Source organism: Acomys russatus, chromosome 3 (genome assembly GCF_903995435.1).
Source record: "Acomys russatus chromosome 3, mAcoRus1.1, whole genome shotgun sequence".
Classification (NCBI taxonomy): Eukaryota; Metazoa; Chordata; class Mammalia; order Rodentia; family Muridae; genus Acomys; species Acomys russatus.
In genome coordinates, this window is record NC_067139.1 from 27,867,077 (window position 1) to 27,889,662 (window position 22,586).

Here is a 22,586-nt window from a genome sequence, read left to right on the forward strand (position 1 = left end):
AATAGCTTTGAAATCCACATCATCCTCCGTCCACCTTCGCAGTAATAGGACTATGGACAGGCCTGTGCCATTACAGCCTGCTCTCCAACCTTCAGACCCTGTACTGCTGGGAAAGGAGTTTCTTTGGGGCTATCTTCCCTGGCTGCCAGGAGAGAGAATTGTTGAGGTGAAGGAGAGAAAGGAAAATGGCAATGTTTCATTTCTGCGTAGGTGACCCTCTCCCCTTTTCCATTAACCCTTTTCAATATGGTCCCTTATGGATTAGCTGACTGCTGACAAGTTCCATGGCCAGCGCAGAGGCTCGTGTTATTATAAAGGTAACAATGGATTTGAGAAACTGCAGGTCCCCCCTCTTGGCTGCCTTTCCAAAGTTCCTGAGTGAAGACCAACTCTATTTCAAGAACACAGGATACAACCTAATTAGAGTAGCAATGGTAGTTTAAATTCTTTTTATTTTTACTCGTTGCCTGTGGTCAAAGTATAATTAGCTGAGGTTGATTGTCTCTGTCATCCATGGAAGAAATCAGGCCCTTGAGCTTGATGCCCTGATAGTTTATAAATCTTTTTGGTTTGTTTGTTTGTTTTGAGACAGGGTCTCTCTGTATGGCCTTGGCTGTCTTGGACTTGCTTTCTAGACCTGACTGGCCTAGAACTCACAGCAATCCAGAGTGCTGGGATTAAAGGTGCATGCCGCTATGCTGGTAGTGGCATGCACCTTTAATCCCAGCACAAATCTTAAATCCAAAAATAGGGGCATTCAGTGCCTTCTACCAATGAGTTTATAGACAACAAGTAGATTTAAAAATATCACTTACATGTACCTGCTTTGTGTTGTGACATCTTTCTTGGGCTTGACAGATGAGACTATATATTCAGGGGCAGAAAGCTGCCAAAAAGAACTGTCTTGTTGCCTTGACACCACTGACTCCATCTTTAAGATGGCTGTTTACTTCTGGGTTTACCTCCTGGTGTGTTTTAAAATACTCTTGCAAATCTCACTCAGCTAGAAATAGCTGCTCTACTCTCTTTCAACAGAAGCTCCCACCTTCTGAGTACACTGGCTCATAGCTATTTATAAACCTGATGTCAAAGATGACTTTTTTATATCCCTCCTCCTCATTCTCTTCCTCCACATGCTAAGACAGACCTACATAAAATGAGAAACATTGCATAGCCACATAGGTAAGAAGTATTGGTCAGTACTAGCTCCTTAAGGAAAACATTTCTTTGGGACTTTTTCGAGACAGGGTTTTACATATCTGGGAACTTGATATGTAGTCCAGGATAACCTTGAACTTCTGATCCTCCTGCTACCACTTCTTGAGTTCTCAGTCTTACTCTACCACACCAGTCCTTTGATTTCCTTTTTAGATCCTATTTTATTTTATTTTGGCCTTGATTTTTTTTTTTTTTTTTTTTTTTTTTCAAGACAGGGTTGGCTGGGGGTGGTGGCACATGCCTTTAATCCTAGCACTTGGGAGGTAGAGGTAGGCAGATCGCTGTGAGTTCGAGGCCAGCCTGGTCTACAAAGTGAGTTTAGGACAGCCAAGGCTACACAGAGAAACCCTGTCTTTTTTTCTTTTCCTTTTCTTGACAGGATTTCTCTGTGTAGCCTTGGCTGTCCTGGACTCGCTTTGTAGACCAGGCTGGCTTTGAACTCACAGAGATCCGCCTGCCTTTGCCTCCCGAGTCTCTGGTGTTTTTTTTTTTTTTTTTTTTGCGGAGTTGGCATGGGAAGCCCAACTTAGATCCTAGAGTTTGCACAGCACGTGCTCTTTGCCCACTGAGCCATCTCCCTAAGCCCCAGATTTTTTTAAAATCTAAGAATCTTTTTGTTTTCTTTTTTGGATGTTTAGGAACTCACTATGTAGTCTTGACTGATTTTAAACATACAGAGATCCACTTACCTTTTCCTTCTGAGTATTGGAAATAAAGGCATTCATTACCATGGCCAGATCCAAGAACCTTTTTATTTTCCAGCTATACCTAGTAATATTTTAAGGAATAATTTTTTTTTTAGATTATAGTTTGGAGAATATAGGGTGTTGATGTACACAAGGCTCATGAAGCCGGGCACGGTGGTGCATGCCTATAATCCCATCACTCGAGAGGCAGAGGTAGGTGGATCAAGGAGTTTGTGGTTGAAACAAAGATAATTAAAAACATGCAAAAATTTGCACTTAACCTAAAATTTCAAATTGAAATTTGATGCATTTACCTGTAACCTAGATGCTCTGAAAGGCAGTTTAGAAAGTGAAGTCAAGTAAATGACTGAAGGAAAATGAGTTTAAATAGTTGTCAGATTAGCCATGTAGTGGTGGTGCACGCCTTTAATACCAGCACTTGGGAGGCAGAGGCAGCCACATCTCTCTGTGTTTGAGGCCAGCCTGGTCTGGAAAGTGAGTCAAAGACAGTCAGGGCTACACAGAGAAATTCCTGATTTGGGGGGGGGGGGGGGAAATGAAAAGAAAAAAGAAAAATATCTTATCTAGGCAGGCATGGTGTCACATACCTTTAATTTCAGTATTCCTGAGTCAGAGGCAATCCGGTATCTGTGATTTAAAGGCCAGCTTGGTTGGCAAAGCAATTTCCAGAGCAGCCCAGGCTGTTTTACAGAGAAACCCTGTTTCAAAAACCCAACAAAACAAAACAGCACAAAAACAACCCCCCTTACCCCTTAAAGAGAAAAACCTAAGTACTTCATTTTCTTTCTTTCTTTTTTTCTTTCAAGACAGGATTTCTCTGTGTAGCCTTGACTACCCTGGACTTACTTGTAGACCAGGCTGGCCTCGAACTCACAGCGATCCGCTTGTCTCTGCGTCCTGAGTGCTGGGATTACAGGCCTGCACCACCTCGCCCCATTGATAAGGTTATTAATATAGTATACTTAAAATTTTTTTTGCCTGCTTCTAGCCTCCTGAGTACTGAAATTATTATTTTTGTTTTGGTTTTTCGAGACAGGGTTTCTCTGTGTAGCCTTAGCTGTTCTGAACTCGCTTTGTAGACCAGGCTGTCCTTGAACTCACAGTGATCCACCTGCCTCTGCCTCCTGAGTGCTGGGATTAAAGGCGTGCACCACCACACCTGGTGAGTACTGAAATTAAAAGCACAGGTCACCTTTCTCACCTAGATAAGATTTAGAGCCAGGTGTGGCGGTGCACGCCTTTAACCCCAGCACTCAGGAGGCTGAGGCAGGTGGATTGCTTGGAGTTTGAGGCCAGCCTGGTCTACAAAGTGAGTCTAGGACAGCCAAGGATAACACAGAGAAACCCTGTCTCGAAAAACCATAAAAGAAAAAAGAAAAAAAAGATTTAGATAAGAGCCGCCTTCACAGCCATTCACCACTATGCCCTTATTATCAGAGTGCTTTAAATAGTATACAAAGTTATTCAAATGAAAAGTTAGGCCTGGCTTGGTGGCTCCGGCCTTTAATCTGAATACAAAGGCAGGTGGAGCTCTGTGAATTCAAGGCCAGCCTGATCTATATAGCATATTCCAGGTGGGGGTGGGGTAGGGGGGGCATGGGGGATGTGGGGGGGGGGCGGCTACACAGTGAGACTCTATCTCAAAAAAAGAAAAAAGAAAAAAAAAAGATCTCAATCAATTAATAGGCAACTGTTAACCTATACATGTCGAGAAGCTTGCCCTAACAACTGTTACTCAGCTGTTTGAATTTAAGCCTGCTTACAGCAGTAAATACAATAGAAAGGTCAAAGTAGAATCAGACGATGGGAAATACAGAAATGTCTTTGGTGATAACTGAACTGCACCCTGCATCCTGTCATTTTACAGATACACTGACATCAAGATAGGTCAATTTGGGTTGGGCATGGTGGCATACACCTTTAATCCCAGCACTTAGAAGGCAGAGGAAGGTGGATCGCTGTGAGTTCCAGCCTGGTCTACAAAGCCAGTCTAGGACAGCCAAGGCTACACTTGAGAAACCCTGTCTCAAAAGCAAAAACAAAACATAAAAAGGAAAAAAGAAAAGAAGCAAAGGTAGTATTTGGCCAGGCCTGGATGACAGGGGAAGGAAGTCATCAGGAGATAGTTACTTCCACAGCAGGGAAGTCTTTCAGCCACAAAGGACAATCCATTTTCCTTTTCAAGGAAGCAACACTAGCATTAGCCAATGCCTTATGGAAATGTGCAAATTCTTCCTCTACAACCCCCTCAAGGCCTCTACTAAACAGAATGGGTTTTCACACATGCCTGTGACTTGGAGTTGGCAGTCTGGCTGGAGAGTTCATAGGCCTAGGACTGAGAAACCGAACTTGCTGAGAGAACCCACATGAAACTCACCTTTGTTCTTTAATAATTGCCTGGGGTCTGACAGATATGACATTAAATTTACGAAAAGCTGTTCAGTCATAACGATGTGGAGAGGCAGACACCTCTCGTATACAGGTCATAATGATCAGAATGGGTTTTGAAAGTACCTTGTGGCAAGATGACCATAAAGTCACTTGGGTGGTCAAAAATAAACGGTAAAACAGAATGTGTTGGATCATTGCCACCAAATGGAAACGGTGAGCAATTCGCAATATTTAGGACACACAGGAAATTTATGTTTCTGATTGTAAAATGAACAATATTATTTTAGAAACTTAAAATACAAATAATGAGATTAAAAAAAATTTTTTTTAATATATAAAGGTGTCTTATGTCAACTCATGAAAGAGTCCAATAACTTGCCTGTTCTTTTTGTTTTTGGAGACAGGGTTTCTCTGTGTAGCCTTGCTTGTCCTGGACTCATTTTGTAGACCAGGCTAGCCTCGAACTCAAGAGAACCGCCTGCCTCTGCCTCTCGAATACTAGGATTGGCCAACTTGCCTGGTTCTAAACTAGATTTTCGTTATTTTATAATCTTCTCCACAAGGTTTGGTGAGAACTTGTAGATGAGGAAACTGAGCTCAGGGAAGCCATTGCTTACCTTTCTTAAGTGGCCATTTAAATCCATTGCTGTTAACTGGTTTTCTTAGAACTTTCTGGACACTTTGATTAGCTGCACTGTTGTGACTAAAATGTGGTCGTTTGACTCGAGTGTTCTTAGGCTTTTGAAGTAAGCAGAGTGCCCAGGACGAGTGGCAGAATTAAATGGTGTATGCCGGTGGATAGGAGAGGCTCCAGCCTATTCCTTTTAGGGAGGCTAGCCTGACAGGACTGAAAAAACACGACCTCTAAGACCCTAAATTAAAACCAGGAAATTCGCGCAGAAGCTGTGAGACTTGATAAAGTTACTGCGAGTGCGAATGCCCCAGAGAGCGACAGCAGGGCCTGCGATCCATTGATCTGAGCGACTGACGAGCCTGGGCAGGGGCTGAGGCAGGTAACCCTGCGTGTGGGGGGCACAGACCGTTGGTGTTTCGGGCGCTCCGGTTCGAGACGCTTCCTTACTACGGTCTGCGTCTGCTTGGCTCGGTCTCCATAATCGGTTGATTTTATTTTTCATTTTTCTTTTTCCTACCTCAGCGTTTCAGTCTCCCTTGCGGACAGCCCTTGTCCTTAGGGTAGAGAGCCCCTAAACCGTCTTGAGGGACAGCCGGTCTTCACCCCTGACCTACCAGCGACCGCCTTAGTGTCGCGTCCGTGGGGGGAGTCACGCGGGCCCACGACGGCGAGACCGCGTGCCTAGCCCCGAGGTGGCCCTTCCCCCCTGGGCCTCGCGCGTGGGGGTCGAGTGCAGCCGCGGGCCGGTGTTAGTTAAGCCGTGACCTCGGGCCACCCCGGCCGCGCGCCGCTCGCCCGGGCACTCGGAGCTCGCTGTCCTGAGGTGACACCGCCTGGAAAGGCAGAAGCAGCAGGCGCCGCCGATCAGCGAGTTCGCACCGAGGATTCCTCTTGGTGCGTGGCCCAGTTTTGCTTAGGACCCGCTCCAACCCATCGCTGACACCGCTCTACCCCCCACCCCTCCACCCCCGGCGCCGCCACGCTCCGAGGCCTTCCCGGGGGAACCCTGGCGGCTTTCCCTCGCGGGCCCGCGGCGCGCGCTCGCGCGCGATTCCTCGATTCCACAGGCGGTTCGCGGCCCCGGGTGGGGGCGGGGCGCGCGAGGCCCAGCCGGCCGGCGGGGAGGGGACGGGGGGGCGGGCCGGCGTGGGGAGTTCCTCGCTCGCGGACCACACGCTCCGCGAGCCAATCCCGAGCCAGCCTCTAGCAGTGTCGCACGCGGGACACGTCCAGGCGTTTGTTGGCAGGGCCGGGGAAGGGGGAGGAGGAGGAGGAGGAGAGACCCAGGGAAGGGAGTTGAGTGACAGGAGGTGCGCGGCACGCTGGGAATTGTAGTTCCTAGCTTCCGTGGCCATAGCCATTTTGTAGTCAAGGGACTACAACTTCCAGAAGATCAAGGGGACTATTCTAAGGTGCCCCGGGAATAGGCGGCTCTCCCCCGGGCCGGGGCGTCCTGGGGCACTGGTACCCAGCTGCCAGGCTGCAGGTAGACTTGAAGGCAGCGGCGAAGGCTTGCATGTGGCGGCTGTTGGGTGAGCGGACAGCGGCGGGGGGGAAAGGGGCTGAGGTGGAGCGACCGAGCGTGCCATGCATAGAGCTAGGGAGCCTCTTTCAATTCCACGCCTGGGCTCGGAGTGGGAGAGGCGCGTGACGGGAGGCCAGCGACGGCTTGGCTGAGGCCTCTCTAGGGTCTCGTCGACGGGGCTGCGGGAGTTCTCCACCCTGGGCCAGGGCTGATGGTCATAGGGTAGGCAGGCATGCTGGGGCTCAGCTGTGGGAGTTTTCGGCCGGCGAACGGTGGAGAATTAGCAGAGGAGCCCTAACTTGTATAAAAGCAGAGTCCATTTAAAGTTGGGCTGGATAGCCTCGCTCTCATTGGTTAGGGGGCTTGGAAAAAAGAGACTCGGCGAGCCCTTCGCTGTGGTGCTGCCGCCGCCGCCGCTGGAGTTGACTCTTCTGCCCGTACTGGTGCTGCAGCACAAACGTGACTTCCAACATTTTCAATTTATTTTTCTTTTTTCTTTTCCAAGATGTGACTGCAGATCAGATACTAAGGACCTTCACGTTTCGCTAATGTAGTTTTTGGAAGAAAAAGGGGGGGAGTGAAGGGCGTCGGTTTTTTTTTTTTTTTTTTTTCTTTTTTGTGCTGTGTGTTGTACGTTTCGGGGGAAATTTTCCATTATGAGTGTTTTACTAAAGTGAATTTTTCCTGTTTGCTTCGTTCATCTTTGGCTCTTTTTTCCCCCCCTTTTATCCTTTTCAATTTCGGATTTATTTCAAGGCGAATCTGGCTTTGGGGGAAGAGGAAGAAAAGTCGGATTACAAGATCAACCACCACCACCAACAATAAAAACCACCAGGATATTTTTTTGCAAATTTCTGACGGCTTTAAATTCATGAAGCGATTGTCCCCTTTTGCAACCAGCATTTGGATCTCAGAATGAGCAAGGAAAGACCCAAGAGGAATATCATTCAGAAGAAATACGTAAGTGCTCCTAACGACACATCTTTTTGGCTTGCAGTTTTAAGCAGTGGCTGTGAATGTCAAGTTTATAGATAATTCTGCAGCTGAAAGGTTTTAAACATAGCGTCCGATAAGGTTCTTTCTTTTTCGAAAGGGCTTTTCAGGCAAAGTCGTGTCCGCCTAGTTTGGTTGAGAAAACAGACTTGTGTAGAGATACCTCAAGTGAATAAATTGACCTCGAATGACACATTAACGTAGTTTTAGATGAAAGGCAAGGGGTTTGGGGGAGGTTGGGGTTCTGTGGGGGGGGGCTGCAGTAACATAACTAAACTGCATTCTCGGGCGAGTTTGGCCCCCAATTGCACTTTGCATACAAATGAGCCTGTTATGATTGGTGTTATTTGGGAAATCGTGAAAGGTATGTGTGTTGGAAGCCCTTTAAGTTGCAACCTCGGGTCGGATTATGGCGATCTTCTTGCACTGGCACCCCGTTTAATATATGTGGTCGTTTTGGTTTATCTTGTTTGCAACATAACCCAGTTGGGATTCATGTCACAGGGAATTCATTTATTAGTATTGACTTTAATAATGAGGCTGGTTTTGGTTTTGTTTAAAATGAATTCACGGTTTCTAGTTCTAGAGGGGGGAATCATAGCTCGTTAAGTGTTTGTGTGAGTGAATGCATATGTTAGTACAAATAATTTCCCTGTTAACTGGATTTCTGAAATTGGGTTGTAATAGTTAAATTTGTTTTGTGAGTAGTATAGTAACGTTTTGCTTGGCATAGGGAGTGTTTTTGTTTTGTGTAGAGGGTTTTTTTTTGGGGGGGGTAAGTTTTGGGGGAGGGAGGGTAGAGGGGAACCAGGGGATTAGCCAAATATGCACTCGAGTGATCCGGTGGTTAGCTGCATATGCTTTAGAGCAAAGAATTCACTACACACACACACACACACACACACACACACACACACACACACACACACACACACACCCCACACACACAAAAAGGCCCTTAAAGATACATAAAAAACAATGTGACCTTATAAGAAAGTTTTATTTAACTAGAGTCTATGATTTGGTGTTAATATTTTCCCTTTCTGATTAGAGTGGAATCTATAATGGGAGATGACCTTCGGGGCAGTGGTTTTGTAAAAAATATATTTAATGGAAAACCTGAATGCCTCTTCCGGAGAGCTGATCCTAATCTATACACGTAAACTTAACTATGAAAGAAACGCAAGATTAAATAATGAAGCTCACCTTACAAAGCTGCTCCATGAGGAATTTAAGAATTAAAATACATCCGCATTGCAGAGGGCTGGGTAGAGCGCAAAGGACTAGTTTAAACTCGGTGTGTAGAAACTGCATGGACACAGCCTTGCCTTGGAGCGTGGACTCTTTCCCAGAGCGTGTCTGTTTCTGATGTAGCCACAAAGGAAATGGGGTAGAACTTGGACAAGAACCCCCCCACCCCCCTATCCCGGACCTCTATAAGTTGGACAACACTGTGGGGTTGGCTTTTTTTTTTTTTGTTATTGGAGGCCAATGGATCCTGTCGAGTCTGGGCGTCTGGCCGCAAGCCGATGTGGCCGCGCGAGGCAGAGCAGCAGGAGTTGCGGCTGAAGGAGCCGAGTCTGTGCTCACGCCGGAGCTCACCCTCCGCTCGGAGGGTGCGCGGGGCCCGCGGCGGGCTGGGCCGGGGCCAGGGCCGGGGCTGGGGCTGGGGCCGCGGGCGCCCGGGCGGCCTGTAGGGGGCAGACTGCGGGCTGTGCTTTGGCCTGGCGGGTGGGTGGGGCTCGCGGGTGGCGGGGCGTGCTGACTCTGGGCGTGCCAGGCCTGGATGAGTGAGGCGGGGTGGGGGTGGGTGGGTGGGGAAGCGGCCTCGGGCGCCCCCCGCCGCGCTCACGGCTGAGCTGGCGGCTTCTGCGTCTCCACGCCGCCCAGCCCGCGGGCTCCGGCGCAGTCTCGAGAGCAACAGGTTAAGCAGGCGAGACGTCAGCGCGCCCCCTCCCCGCCCCGCGGCCTTCCTTTGCGGTGCGCCAACGCACGCTCCACTCCATCCCATCCTGTCCAGTCCTGTCCTTCCCCCGCCCACCGTCCCCAGTGGCTCTAGGTCCCCGCCTCTCCCTCCCCCAGCACGAGCTGTGGAGCTCTGTTGTCATTGTGACGTCACAAAGGGACGGCCCCGTGGAACCTTCCCCTCCTCCGTGATGTCAAATGTCCGGGCGGGAGGTTCCAGGCGCTGCCTGAGTGGGAGCTGCCGGGCTGGGGCGTGGGAGGAAGAAGGGGCTGTGAAGGATGTGTCGGACTTCGACCTTCCGCTTTGAGATGTCCCAAGACCCACCAGGTGAGCGTCCGGGAGCCTTTAACCCTCACCGAATGCCCTTGAACCTTTTCAAAATACTTGGGTCTGGGGAGCAGAGAGGAGGCGTCTTCTTAAATGCAGGAATATTTTCATTTATCAGTTCAAGGTAATTTGAAGGTGTGACAGTAGTGTAGTTCCCACTCATGCCCATGTTAGTGAAACCGAAGGAAACTGCATTTGTGTGTGGAAGGAGTCGAGGATTTGGTTACTTTGTGTTGAGGGGTGCCTTTGCAGGATGCAGCAGGATGACTTGGAACGGGATGCTGCTCAGCACCAGCTATTTCCTAAGCTCTTCACTGTCTTTGGGGAAGGGCTGGTCCCTTGGCTGTGCCAGCCATTTGCCCACCTACTGTATCTTAGGAACTGCGAAGAGAGGAAGTATGCCAAAGAGCACAGGACTTGCCAGTCTCAGGATCCACTGAGCTTAGTTCTCAATAGGAGAACAAATGGTTTATGGTTCGAATCTTCACTATTAGGTAAAGTGGAAAAAGTCTTAACGGGTTTTTTCACTTTACTAAGTCATCGAAATTATGTGGGTGGAAGATAAGATGTAACTCAGTGTGCTGCTTTATATGGAAGATTACTTGAGCTGGGGTGGAAGGCAGCATGTGCCCTACAATTGGTCTCCGAAGCTTTAGATGCCTTCCATTTAGTTTATTGCCTTAGTAAAGAGTTTGAGTGTGATTGTGGATGGAAGGCTTTGGGAGAAATGAATATTGTATTTTTTATTAAGTGACATCCTTGAGAACCTCATAAATTGAAATATAATCCTGTCTTAATTGTGCTGGGCATGACTCCCACTACAGTACCTTAGATAACTCTGAAAAGCTCCAATCCACTTGGACAGTAAAGCAGTTGCATGTTTCCCCCAGTGTGTATTTGCTGCCATGATTCGTGTACTGATTCGTATACTTATTCTTAGGGGGAGTAGGGCATGATAACCAGGCTATTTGGTCTTAGCTTGATAGGAGCAGATCCTTTTATTTTATTTATTTTTTTGCTATATTTTGCCATCTTGGACTCACTTTGTTTTATTTTATTTTATTTTTTTTTTGGTTTTTGGAGACAGGGTCTTTCTTTCTGTATAGCCCTGGCTGTCCTGGACTCGCTTTGTAGGCCAGGCTGGCTTTGAACTCACAGAGATCCACCTGCCTCTGCCTCCCAAGTGCTGGGATTAAAGGTGTGAGCCACCACTGCCCGGCACTAAATTTTTTTTTTTTTTTTTTTTTTAATTATCAGTCTGATATTTAGGATGGCTTTAGTAGAATTCATACCCCTGGGCTGTAGTAATGTTTAAAATAGCACATGCTCTGACATCCTCTAAAAGCCACAGACGACTTTGACTCTGTTCTTTCCTTTAATCATTACTTGAGATTGAATTCAGATTTTTTTTTTTTTTTTTTGGTTTTTCGAGACAGGGTTTCTCTGTGTAGCCTTGGCCATCCTGGACTCACTTTGTAGACCAGGCTGGCCTCGAACTCACAGCGATCCGCCTGCCTCTGCCTCCTGAGTGCTGGGATTAAAGGTGTGCGCCACCACGCCCGGCTCTGAATTAAGATTTTAAGGCTTATTTGGAAACCATTCACCTGTGGAGCCATATCACTAGCTCCTTACTTAAACTACCTTAAGGATCTAGTTTACCAAATGGCCCGCAGTTCCAGGACTTAGAAAGTGGAGACAATTTAAGATCATTTTTACTTACATATACACCCCCTTCTGGGCTACACTAAAAACTGTCTCAAACATTCCCTACTCCCAATGGGACTCAGTTGGTAGAATGCTTGCCTAGCATACACAAATTCCTGGTTTCAACCCCCTCCCCAGATAAACTGGGCCTGGTGGTGCCTCTAATTAGGAGGTTTAAGCAAGGATCAGGATTTCAAGGTCATTCTGTAGAGCAAGCATGAGTGAGGCCAGCAACTGGGAATATGAGAGCCTCTCAGAAACCTACGCTGTACTGCCCCATGATCCCATAAAATGAGAGCTTCATAAGGTTCCAAAACAGTTTTTACTACAATTTATAGATGCAAAGTGAAACAGGGGAATACAGTATACCAGGGCAGGGGTTTGTTTAGCTTACTGCAGGAGTGCTTACTTGGTATGGACAAAGTCCCAACAACTTTGATCTCTTAGTACAGAAAAGTTCAAAGTAGTGATTGATGCCTGGTGTGGTTGGCTCACACCTTTAATCCCCAGCACTGGGGAGGCAGGCATGCGTATCTGTTTGGTTTAGGCTAACCTGGTCTATACAGCATGTTCTAGGCTGGCCAGTGCTAGATAGTGAGACTCTGACTCAAGGTAGAGCAAAATCAGTTTGCTTGCTTTTCCTTTGTTGAGCAAACTGATATTTTACAGCTATGGGGTAAAAACCTAAGTTATTAATTATTTGCCTTGTTTTTTTCTCACATTATTGCTTTCTGTAGTGGTATAAAACCCTTTCCTTTCCCAGGGAATCTATGGCAGAGGTGCTTTGTTTTTGTTGTTTTGCAGAGCTTAGGGTTTTGCACATGCTAGGAAAGCTGTAACAGCAAACAAAATCCCAGTTCTAGTCAGAAGCAACTTTATTCACTCACTGTGGGTATGGTATTCAGACAGTACAGAAGCAATACAGTCAGGATCACGGTAGTGTTAAATTTAAAATGAATAATAACTCATGTTCAAAAAGTAAAAATTGGGTTCTTATTTTCTGGATTGACTTATTAGAGGGCTGATATCTCCACAGATAGATACTTCCTTACAATCAAGTTTATTTTACCTAATTGTATGTGCATGACTGTGAGCACGTGGCTGCTATCTCACACATGTGGAGGTTAGAGTACACTTTGGAGGAACTGGTTCTCTTTGTTGTTGAGTTTGTCTCTAGCCACTGGCCCAAATAGCCAGCTAGAAATGTTTTGTAGTTTAGAGGGTTGTTCAGTATTTCACCTTATCGTTGCTTAGAACTGTCCCCAATAGTGGGTCTATCTAGGGCACTGAGTTCCCTCCATAAGTGCCTTGATTATTTAAACTTACTGACTTCAAAAGGAAGGTGTCTTTTGAAGTTCCTGGCTGGTGTCTGTTCCATTAACAGTAGAACTGTCTTGAAAGAGGATGAGGAGAAAATCCTATTAAGCCAAGTATATAAAGGCCAAAATGGGATGTTTTGAATCTGTTACTTTGTTTTGGTCATAGTAGTATTTGGAATTAAGGTCTGACAATTTCAATTAAAAATTTAGTTGCAGTATTCAAACCTTACTGACCCAAATCTCCCCAAACATTGTTTTTTAAGCTAACTTTTGCCTGCCTAGCCTCCTGATCATAGGTGCAGAACATTCTGGTTAGTAACCCAAAGCTTCTGCCCAGTGGGCATCTGTGGGGTGTGCCTCTATCCCCTTTGGCTTCTACCCAGAAGGCTTGCCAAGTGTCAGTTGTTTGTTCCCAAATCTGGTTATTCCAGTTGGGCTTATTCTTGTAATTACAATTAAATCTTATGTAAACCTTGAAATGACTGTGAAAACAGTTGGTTCAACTTTAGGTAGAATGCTTTGGAGGAGACGTGATAATACTGATAAAACAGTGCTAGAAGAAAAAAGGATGTGACATTAGATAAGGGCTGGACACTTGATCCTGTGCAGTTTTCATAAACTGCATTGCAAGCCATTCCTCTTTGTGTTGGTGGGGTGTATTGTGGAATAAGTTGCACCTCCAGTCTCCAAACTTTCCTCTTCAACAAGTTTGAAAGAATTTACTCAGAAGTGGAACAAGTTTGAAAGAATTTACTCAGAAGTAAGGCTGTACTTGGATGGAAAGATTATCTGACATCCCAGCATTGGGAGGCTGAATTTCCAGGGGAGGCTGTGATTTCCAGGGAAGCATGAGCTATAGAGCAAGACACTGTCTCAATAAAAGACAAAGATCAGTAGCTAAAAGTACATTTTGTCTTTTCTTTTTCAAGACCAGGCTGGCCTCACAGATCCACCTGCCTCTGCATCCCAAGTGCTGGGAATTAAAGGTGTGAGCCACCACCACCTGGCACAGACAGGTTGGCTTTTACTCTTTAGGATTTATTTATTTAATTTAGTTTTTTTGAGACAGGGCTTCTCTGTGTAACAGTCTTGGCTATCCTGGACTTTGTAGACCAGGCTGGCCTCGAACTCACAGCAATCCGCCTGCCTCTGCCGCCCGAGTGCTGGGATTAAAGGTGTGTGCCACCACTACTCTCTAATTTTTGTAAAAAATTATTTTACCATTTATTTCTTTACTTTTTTCTTTCTTTCTTTTTAAAGACAGGGTTTCTCTGTAGCTCTGCCTGTCCTGGAACTCAGACCAGTGTGGCCTCAAACTCAAAAAGATCTGCTTGCCTCTGCTCTGCCTCTAGCCTGCTTCTGGGATTAAAGGTATGTGCCACTACCACCCCTCTTTTTCTTTTTTTTTCCTTGATAGGGTTTCTCTGTCTCACAGAGATCCACCTTCCTCTCCTTTCCCAATGCTAGGATTAAATTACTTTTGATTTTTTGAGACAGGGTTTCTCTGTAACAGAGGCCTGGCTGTCCCGACCTCACTGTATACATGTATCTGTGTATATGTTTTCCTTGTCTGCTGTGCCATAGCATATATATATCAATCAGAGGACAGCATGGCAGAGATATACTCTTTACTCCCATTAAGTGGATCCTGAGGACTTGAGCTCAAGTTACCAGGCTTGGAGGCAAACCACCTTTTCGTGCTTAGCCATCTTACCAGCTTAGAAAACACTTTTAGACAGCCACACAACACCAACTTTTCTTGAGTGTCATGAAGAGAAAACCTAGTCAAATCTGAAGTAACCACCCACACTCATGGTTTGTATAGCAAGCTCACATGAGAAGAGGCTTTTGAGGTCATTTTACAGAATACCAAGGTCAAACATTGTTCATATGGTTTAAAACTATGTCTTCCTGTGTTTCAGTTCTGATGAAATAGATGCCAAATGATTAATCAGTACTGTTCTCTGAAAGGGAGAACAGATCATAAAAGGGGTTCCTGTCAGCTTCTGAGAACAAGGCATGTATTGCAGCATGCTTGTGTTTGTGTCCCTTTGTCTCTCTCAGTCCTCATTGGAAGATTCTAGATGGGGCTGGCTGTTGGTGCCGTTTTGCGAATTGTCCACCCACACTAAAAAAAAAAAAAAATTTATTCATCTATTTATTTACTTATTTATTTATTGTGTATACAGTGTTCTGCCTGTGTGCATGTACACCTGAATGCCAGAAGATGGTACTAGAGCTCATTATAGATGGCCGTGAGCCACCATGTGTTTGCTGAGAATTGAACTCAGGACCTTTGAAGAACAGCAAATGCTCTTAACCTCTAAGCCATCTCTCCAGCCCTCACCCACACTCTTTAAGTGTACCTGAGGGCCATCATAAGCAGCAATTTTCCAGGATTTCAGAAACTGCTTTGGTGTCTTGGGGCTGTCACAAATCACCTTTGGTACCTTGACTTGCCGGGGTACTGTTGCTTCTGACTTTGTTGTTTTGGAGACCATTAGCTCTAGAAAAGACTGTCTGTCCTTGGTCCCCACCTGTGGGCCATCCATAAAACAAAACAAAAACTATTAAGATAGGATACTGAGGACCATTACTCACGGAGCCATAATGATGTGTGACTGAACTAGAGAAAACCCTACTGTCGCTCTTATGTTACTGCTTTTTGACCTCCAACTCTTTAGGATCTGCTCCTTTGCCAGTGCTGGGATTACAATCTAAACCTAACTAAAGTTCTAATTTAGTAGGTCAGTCAAGCTCTGGCACCCATGCAGAGGAAATAGTTAGATAGCAATGTTACCTGTACTGTTACAGTTTGCGCACACTCCAGGTGTGTTGGCTAGCTAGTATTATCTCAACATGACACACGCTACAGTCCTCTGAGAGGGGGGATCTCAACTGAGAAAATGCCCCCATAAGATCAGGGCTATGGGGGACTGGAGAGATGGCTCAGTGGTTAAGAGCACTGGCTGCTCTTCCAAAGGACCGGGGTTCAAATCCTAGCATCCACATGGCAGTTCACGGCTGTCTGAAATTCCAGTTACAGGGGATCTGACACCCTTCCACATCTATACATAGTGGCAGAACACATTTAAAAAAAAAATCAGGGCTATAGGCAAATCTGCAAGGGCATTTTCTGATTGCCGAGGGAGGACCCAGCCCATTGTGGGTGATGCTAACCCTGGGCTGGTGGTCTTTGGTTCTACAAGAAAACAGGCTGAAGCTAGCCGTGATGAAAGAATAAGCCAGTAAGCAGTGCACTCCTATGGCCCTACTTGAATTCCTGCTCTGACTTCAATGATGAAGTGATAGTGCAAGTGTAAGCCAAATAAACCCTGTTTAAAGTTGCTCTACTTCATCAGGGCAATGATAAACTTAGGACACTAGGTAAGGCACTTCTTTTATGTACGCTGTTTTTGAGAACACACGATTCCCTGCCCCCTTCCCCCCCCCCCCCCCCAGCTTTTTAGGAGGTTGGATGGCAGAGAGTGGTGAAATAGATGGGTTGTAAGTATTGATGTCAACTAGGAGATGACCCTCTGGCTTTCTGCATAGTAGCCCAGATATTTCTGTATTTCTGATGACTGAATTGGCTAGAAACTGTAGGAAGCCTTTTTGCATCTCTCTTACTGCTTTCTTTCTTTCTTTCTTTCTTTCTTTTTTTTCCCTTTACTGCTCTTTGTCCATTATTCTCGGTTCACTACTTTGGTGAGGGCTCTGTCCTCAATGATTGACCCTATCTAGGTTCTCATTTCTGCCAGCTGTTAAATGGTGCCTGTTTAGGACAGCACTGGGTGGGTGCCAGGAGGAAATCGGAACGGATTAGTTAGAGAACTAAGTTATTTTTTGTTTTTAGGTAAGGTTTCTCTGTGTAGCATTGGCTGTCCTGGACTTGTTTTGTAGACCAGGCTGGCCTTGAACTCAGAGATGTGACTGCTTTTGCCTCCTTGAGTGCTGGGATTACAGGCATACATTACCATGTCCAGATGAGCATGTATCTCTTGGATTTATACCTTCTGTAGGTTTGCAGAAAGATTTGCTAAATGAATGTTTATTGTTAGGCAGAAGAGTGTTTTGCTCATTGTGTATGAGTTGTTACTACTAGTACATTGGCTTCAGTCACGAAGAACTTTGAATTGGACAGGCCTGCTTTGAATATATAGGACACTTAGATAATGAACAAGTTTGGGAAGATGAACTGAGTTCAAATTCCAGCTCTTACATAACCTGGTTAAACTACACGACATGGCTGAGAACCCTCCTTATCTGGAACATAGGCTTGTTGTTGGGAGAGCCTGGGAGATTTTTGATGTGAAAGCACTTTGTAAACTGCATACTGCTGCACAAATGCCAAAGGTATTATTACACAGTTGGAAATCACCAACTTGGAGACATCAGGCCTGCCTGCAGCCTTCCTAGCTGACTCAGAAATATATAAATCTAGTAACTTCATAGTGAACAATATATTTAGAGCAAGGCTTTGAAGATTAAGAGGTGATATAATAAGTGCCCTCCCCCACTCCCACTTGGCATGTTGGATGTCTCTTGTATCTGGCAGTGTGACAATTAGGATAGATTGAGAATTAAGATCAGAGTAGCAAAAATGTGTTTAAAAGAACGACTTGAAGGAATATGTATTTATTTCTTGAAGTTGAAAATCTCATTATGATCCTTCCCATAGGTTCGAGTGTAAACCAAATCTGACCTTAGTACAGAATGAAAAACCTTTCTTGTTTACACCATCTACGTACCCTGTGGCTACCCCCCTCCCCGCCCTTCTACATAGACCTGGATTTAGCCAAGCCCAGTCTCTAACTTTGCAAGTTCTCATCCATGCTCCGGCATGTAGATTTCCTGAGTCCACTTTGTTCCTCATGGACCTCATGGCTAGACTGCCATACTCTGGCTCTCTTAGTCTTTCCTTGTTGATATGTAGCACCCCTTCTACGTGCAAGGAGTACATTTTTGTGTGTCTGTTGGGGCTGAGTTTGTAGGTGATTATGGGTAAGTTTGTACCAGCATATAGTTGTTAACCAGAGAATTCTCCTTTTTCCCTCCCTCCCTTTTTCTTCCCCTTTCTTCCTTTTCTTTGCTTTGGATTTTTTTTTTTTTTTTTTTTTTTTTTTTTTTGGTTTTTTGAGACGGTTTCTCTGTGTAGCCTTGGCCATCCTGGACTCACTTTGTAGACCAGGCTGGCCTCGAACTCACAGCGATCTGCCTGCCTCTGCCTCTCGAGTGATTGCTTTGGATTTTCAAGACAAGTTTCTATGTGTATTCCTGGCTGCCCTGGACCTCTCTTCTTTAGACCAGGCTGGCCTTGAACTTACAGAGCTAGAACTTCTCTTTCTCCCAAGTGCTGAGATTAAAGGCACTCCCCACTACCACCTGGCACACACAGACAGAGAATTCTGTGGAATGTATTCAGTACCGATGGGAGAGAAGTTCATTTACTAAGTGGAGTTTCAGACTTGGGCGAGGGTGAGCTGTTTACTGTTGTAAGACTATCCTAGGGGGTTGGAGAGATGGCTCAGTGTTTAAGAGCACTGGCTGTTCTCCCAAAGGACCTGGGTTCAGATCCCAGCACCCACATGGCAGTTCACAACTGTCCTTACTTCCAGTTCCAGGGGATTTGACACTGATCACATAGACATACATAGAGACAGAACACCAATTAAAAAAAAAAAAAGAGAGAGAATATCCCAGTCAGGTGTGGTGGCGCATGCCTTTAATCTCAGCACTTGGGAGGCAGAGGCAGAGGCAGACAGATATTTGTGAGTTCGAGGCCAGCCTGCCTGATGTACAAAGTGAGTCTAGGACAGCCAAGGCTACACAGAAACCCTGTCTTGAAAAGCAAACAAAAAAAGAAAGACTGTCACAGACCTCACACTCTGGATACTGGGGATGAAATCCAGCACTTGAGAGAGGAAGGCCTTTTCTGTTGTTGCCTTTGGACAGGTCTTCTTGATACTTTCTCTCTTCCAGGTGCATTCTTTTTAAAAAAAATACTTATTTAGGGGCTGGAGAGGTTAAGAGCATTGTCTGTTCTTCCAAAGGTTTTGAGTTCAATTCCCAGCAACCACATGATGGCTGACAACCATCTATAATGAGATCTCGTGTCCTCTTCTGGCATGCAGACACACATGGGTGCAGAATACTGTATAAATAATGATTAAAAAAAACCATTTAAAAATTTGTTTAGTTTGTTTAGTTTGAGACAGGGTTCCTCTGTGTAGCCTTAGCTGTCACTTTGTAGACCAGGATAGCCTTGATGATTCACCTGCCTCTGCCCCTCAAGTGCTAGGAATAAAGGTGTGCACCACCAATGTATATACCGGTTAAGATGTTTTTATTATGTATATAGTGTTCTGTCTGCATGTATGCCTGTGGGCCAGAAGAAGGCACCAAATCTCATTACAGATGGGAACCATGTGGTTGCTGGGAATTTAACTCAGGACCCCTGGAAGAGCTCTTAACCTCTGAGCCATTTCTCTAGTCGTCGTCCCCCCACCCAGGTGCATTCTTAGTCATCCATAGTAGCTGAAGTAATTGATTCATTTTCATAGAAAGATAAAAATTCATATGTAATCCCCATAGCTAATTATAAGCCAGTAGCATTTTCCCCTTGTGAAAAATGGCTTTTCTGCTTCATATGAAATCATTTCAATCAGACAGGTACTCAGAGATAAAAATTACTGAAATTGCATACCATATATTCTTCCACATGTAGATGTATAGGCTCATTATGTGCCTTTTGCATTTATATTTTACTTCAGTTATCAAATACAATGATTTTTAATGATCTAGGCAGGCCTTTGACACTGGTTTCACTTGACCTGTTGCCCTCTTGATGATGGCTTTTCCACAGGTTTAGGGTTGTTAAAATAATGGTGTTTTGTGTAGCCTGCTTTGTGTGTATTATTTGCACTTCAGAGCCCTCTGTTGTAAAATTACTTACTGACTCAGAACTGTACCATATTGTCTTCTGGGGGAGGGGCTGTGCTAATTTAGGGTTCTATGCATGGCACATGTCAGGCCATTGGACTTGTTGGCATTTAAAAACCAGTGCAAGCACTTGGAAAGTAGTAAAGAGTTTTAAGTTTCTGTTTTCTAGTCCTTTCTCAGGACATTTAGGACTAAGAAAACACTTTGTAAAACAAAATTACTCTAAGAACACACTGTTATTACAAGGGCTTTAGTACTGAAGGGAAGGAGGAGAGAGCTTGTGGAATTGTATATTTTGAGTGTTTATGAGTTTTTTTTTGTTTTATATAAAATGACCTCGAATCATTGTTTGTACACGTGATTTCAGTCCTGTTTGTAAGGTAGACTTTGTACAAGTAGCAGTGGTCCCTTAGGGCTGAAGCTTCATAGTTTGCTCTGTTAAATACAGCTGATAGCTCTTAGCATCTTACCATTTGCTCTCATCCTAAGAGAGTTTATAGTTTACTAGGAGCAAGAATGTAAAACACTAGGAAGGGAGCATTGGCTTTGGACTCAGATTGAAGTTGGAGGTCTTATCTTGGCTATGCTTAGATGATGGTGACCTTGGTCAGATTGTTTACCTGACTTCTCTGCTTTCCAGGAGGGAAGAAGAGCCTCTTTACAGCATTAGAGGAGGAGAATGAAGGGTTAATAAGGGGGGGTATTAGTGTCTAGACAGTGTTATTCCAAGTCCTACAGGTCTGTAGGTTGTAATTCTACAAAATCAAGGTTGAAGAGAATATGTTTCTGGGTCTTTTCTGGCCAGTACAGCATATTCTAGTTGTTTGAGGTAGAGGGTGGAAATTAGTGTGGCTACTTAGCACTTGGCCTTTTCTGTGAATGAAGTTTCCTAACCCCTCCCATGTCTTATGAGGTTGAGATAGTGTCTAAGAAGCAGCATTCCTTTTTTGTGTTGAGGCCTCTTGGATGAACTTTGCCTTCTTAGATGGAATCTAACTCCCATTGATTTTACTCTAGTTGCTCCCTTTTCCATTCCTATACTGCCTAAAGCACTAAAGCTCTGTTTGTTCTAGTTTCAGCTTGTAATGATGTCTGATGTTGGAGGATAAAAGAGCCAATGTGAATGGAAAGCCTTTAATAAGGAGTCATGGTCTGGGCTCTCAGTTAAATTAGTAGCACATGCTTTTCATCTGCCTTGAAGGATTTTGCTTATGTTGCCTTGCTGTCTCTGGAGTTATGACATCACACAGCTTGCCCCTCCTAATATGCTACATGACTCCACATCAAACAAAGCCACTACTATGGGTTTCTCTGTGTAACAGTTCTGGCTGTCTTGGAACTAATTATATAGACCAGGCTGGCCTGGAACTAACATCTATCTGCCTGCCTCTGCCTCCTTGGAAGAGCAGACAGCGCTCTTGATTAACCTCTGAGCCATCTTTCTAGCCTGAGGCCACTACTCCTTTTCCCCCTTGGTTTTTCCAGACAAGGCTTCTCTCTGTAGCCTTGGCTGTCCTCGCTTTGTAGGCCAGGCTAGCTTTGAACTCATAACTATTCGCCTGCCTCAGCCCCTGGAGTGTTGGGATTAAAGGCGCCCACCAACATCCTCTGCTAGGCCACTACTCTTAATGTCAAATGCACTTTGGATTTTTTTGTTCCTTAATATTGCAAAAATCATGAAAACAAAGAGGGCAGTTATGATTGCAGGGACTTTGGTAGAAGAAACAGATCTTCTCTGGGTAGCTCTTGCAGTCATCTAGGCTGTCCTTGAACAAAAGAGATTTGATTGTCTCCTGAGTGCTGGGATTAATGGCTTTCACTATCACCAACTGCTTCTGCGTACCAAAGTTTGGTATTGACGGTGTGTGATCTGGTGCCCTCTTCTGACTTGCAGGTGTACATGTAGGCAGAGCACTGTATACATAATAAACAAATTTTTAGCCGGGTGGTGGTGGCGCACGCCTTTAATCCCAGCACTCGGGAGGCAGAGGCAGGCGGATCGCTGTGAGTTTGAGGCCAACCCTGTCTACAAAGCGAGTCCAGGACAGGCAAGGCTACACAGAGAAATCCTGTCTCTGAAAAAAAATTACAAAAAAACAAAACCACAACCACAACAACAACAAAATAAATTTTTAAAAAAGTTGCCTGTTTTAAGGAGTTGTTCTTTTTCTCCTTTATACATGGAGGTCATCCCTGTAAAGAACAAAAAGGATGTTGGCCCAGCAAACAGCTTGTTTTTCTGGACAGACATTATGTAAAAAGGCTTTGGGAAGTGCTTTTCAAGGAATGGAGTGTCTAGGTGCGTTCTTGCCTGGTATCAACAAACAGCAAATAGTCTTCAGTGTTGGGTGTTAAAAGATTTGTAATGCTGATAAGTAGGCATTAACTTTACCTTTGCAGTCCCCCAAATCCAAGTTACAAATTCAGGGTGGTCTTTGTTTTTGTTTTTCCAGACAGGGTTTCTCTGTGGAGTCTTGGCTGTTTCAGACTTGCTTTGTAGACCAGGCTGGCCTTGAACTCAGAGATCTCCCTGCCTCTGCTGCCCTGTGCATGGCTTCCTCTAGTTTAATCTAGGGGACTTGTCAGAGTAGGCACCAAATGACCATATATCTGTGACAGGTAGACTTGCTGCTCTTTATTTTTAGCACAGATTACAACTTCAGAGTAATAGACTAAAGTTGCTGCTTTAAAATGAAACCCAGACTGGCTCGAACTTGGAGATCCATGTACCTCTGCCTCCCTGAGTGCTGGGATTAAAGGCATGCCTGGTGAAAATATTTTTGTTATTTAGGTCAGAGGAGTGCTTTTTTTCAGTTCATTCTGCCCTTCCACTGTGTGGGCCTGGGACTCAAACTCAGGG

The 22,586-nt window shown here is 45.1% G+C and overlaps 1 protein-coding gene across 3 annotated transcripts in view; it reads left to right on the forward strand.

Annotated features, from left to right (window-relative positions):
• The first annotated feature begins 6,282 nt into the window (after nucleotides 1–6,282).
• The window catches only part of Jarid2 (jumonji and AT-rich interaction domain containing 2), a 191,518-nt gene continuing 175,214 nt past the window's right edge, over nucleotides 6,283–22,586 (forward strand). Inside the window, exons 1-2 of one of the 3 annotated variants that reach the window (XM_051170638.1) lie at nucleotides 6,283–6,436; nucleotides 7,232–7,435. In XM_051170638.1, coding sequence (XP_051026595.1) covers nucleotides 7,391–7,435 — 45 coding nt within the window. In that variant the 5' untranslated portion in view covers nucleotides 6,283–6,436; nucleotides 7,232–7,390. Of the gene's footprint in view, nucleotides 6,483–7,087; nucleotides 7,436–22,586 lie in introns of those variants that run through there. The other 2 variants (XM_051170646.1, XM_051170661.1) reach the window with 2 other exon arrangements.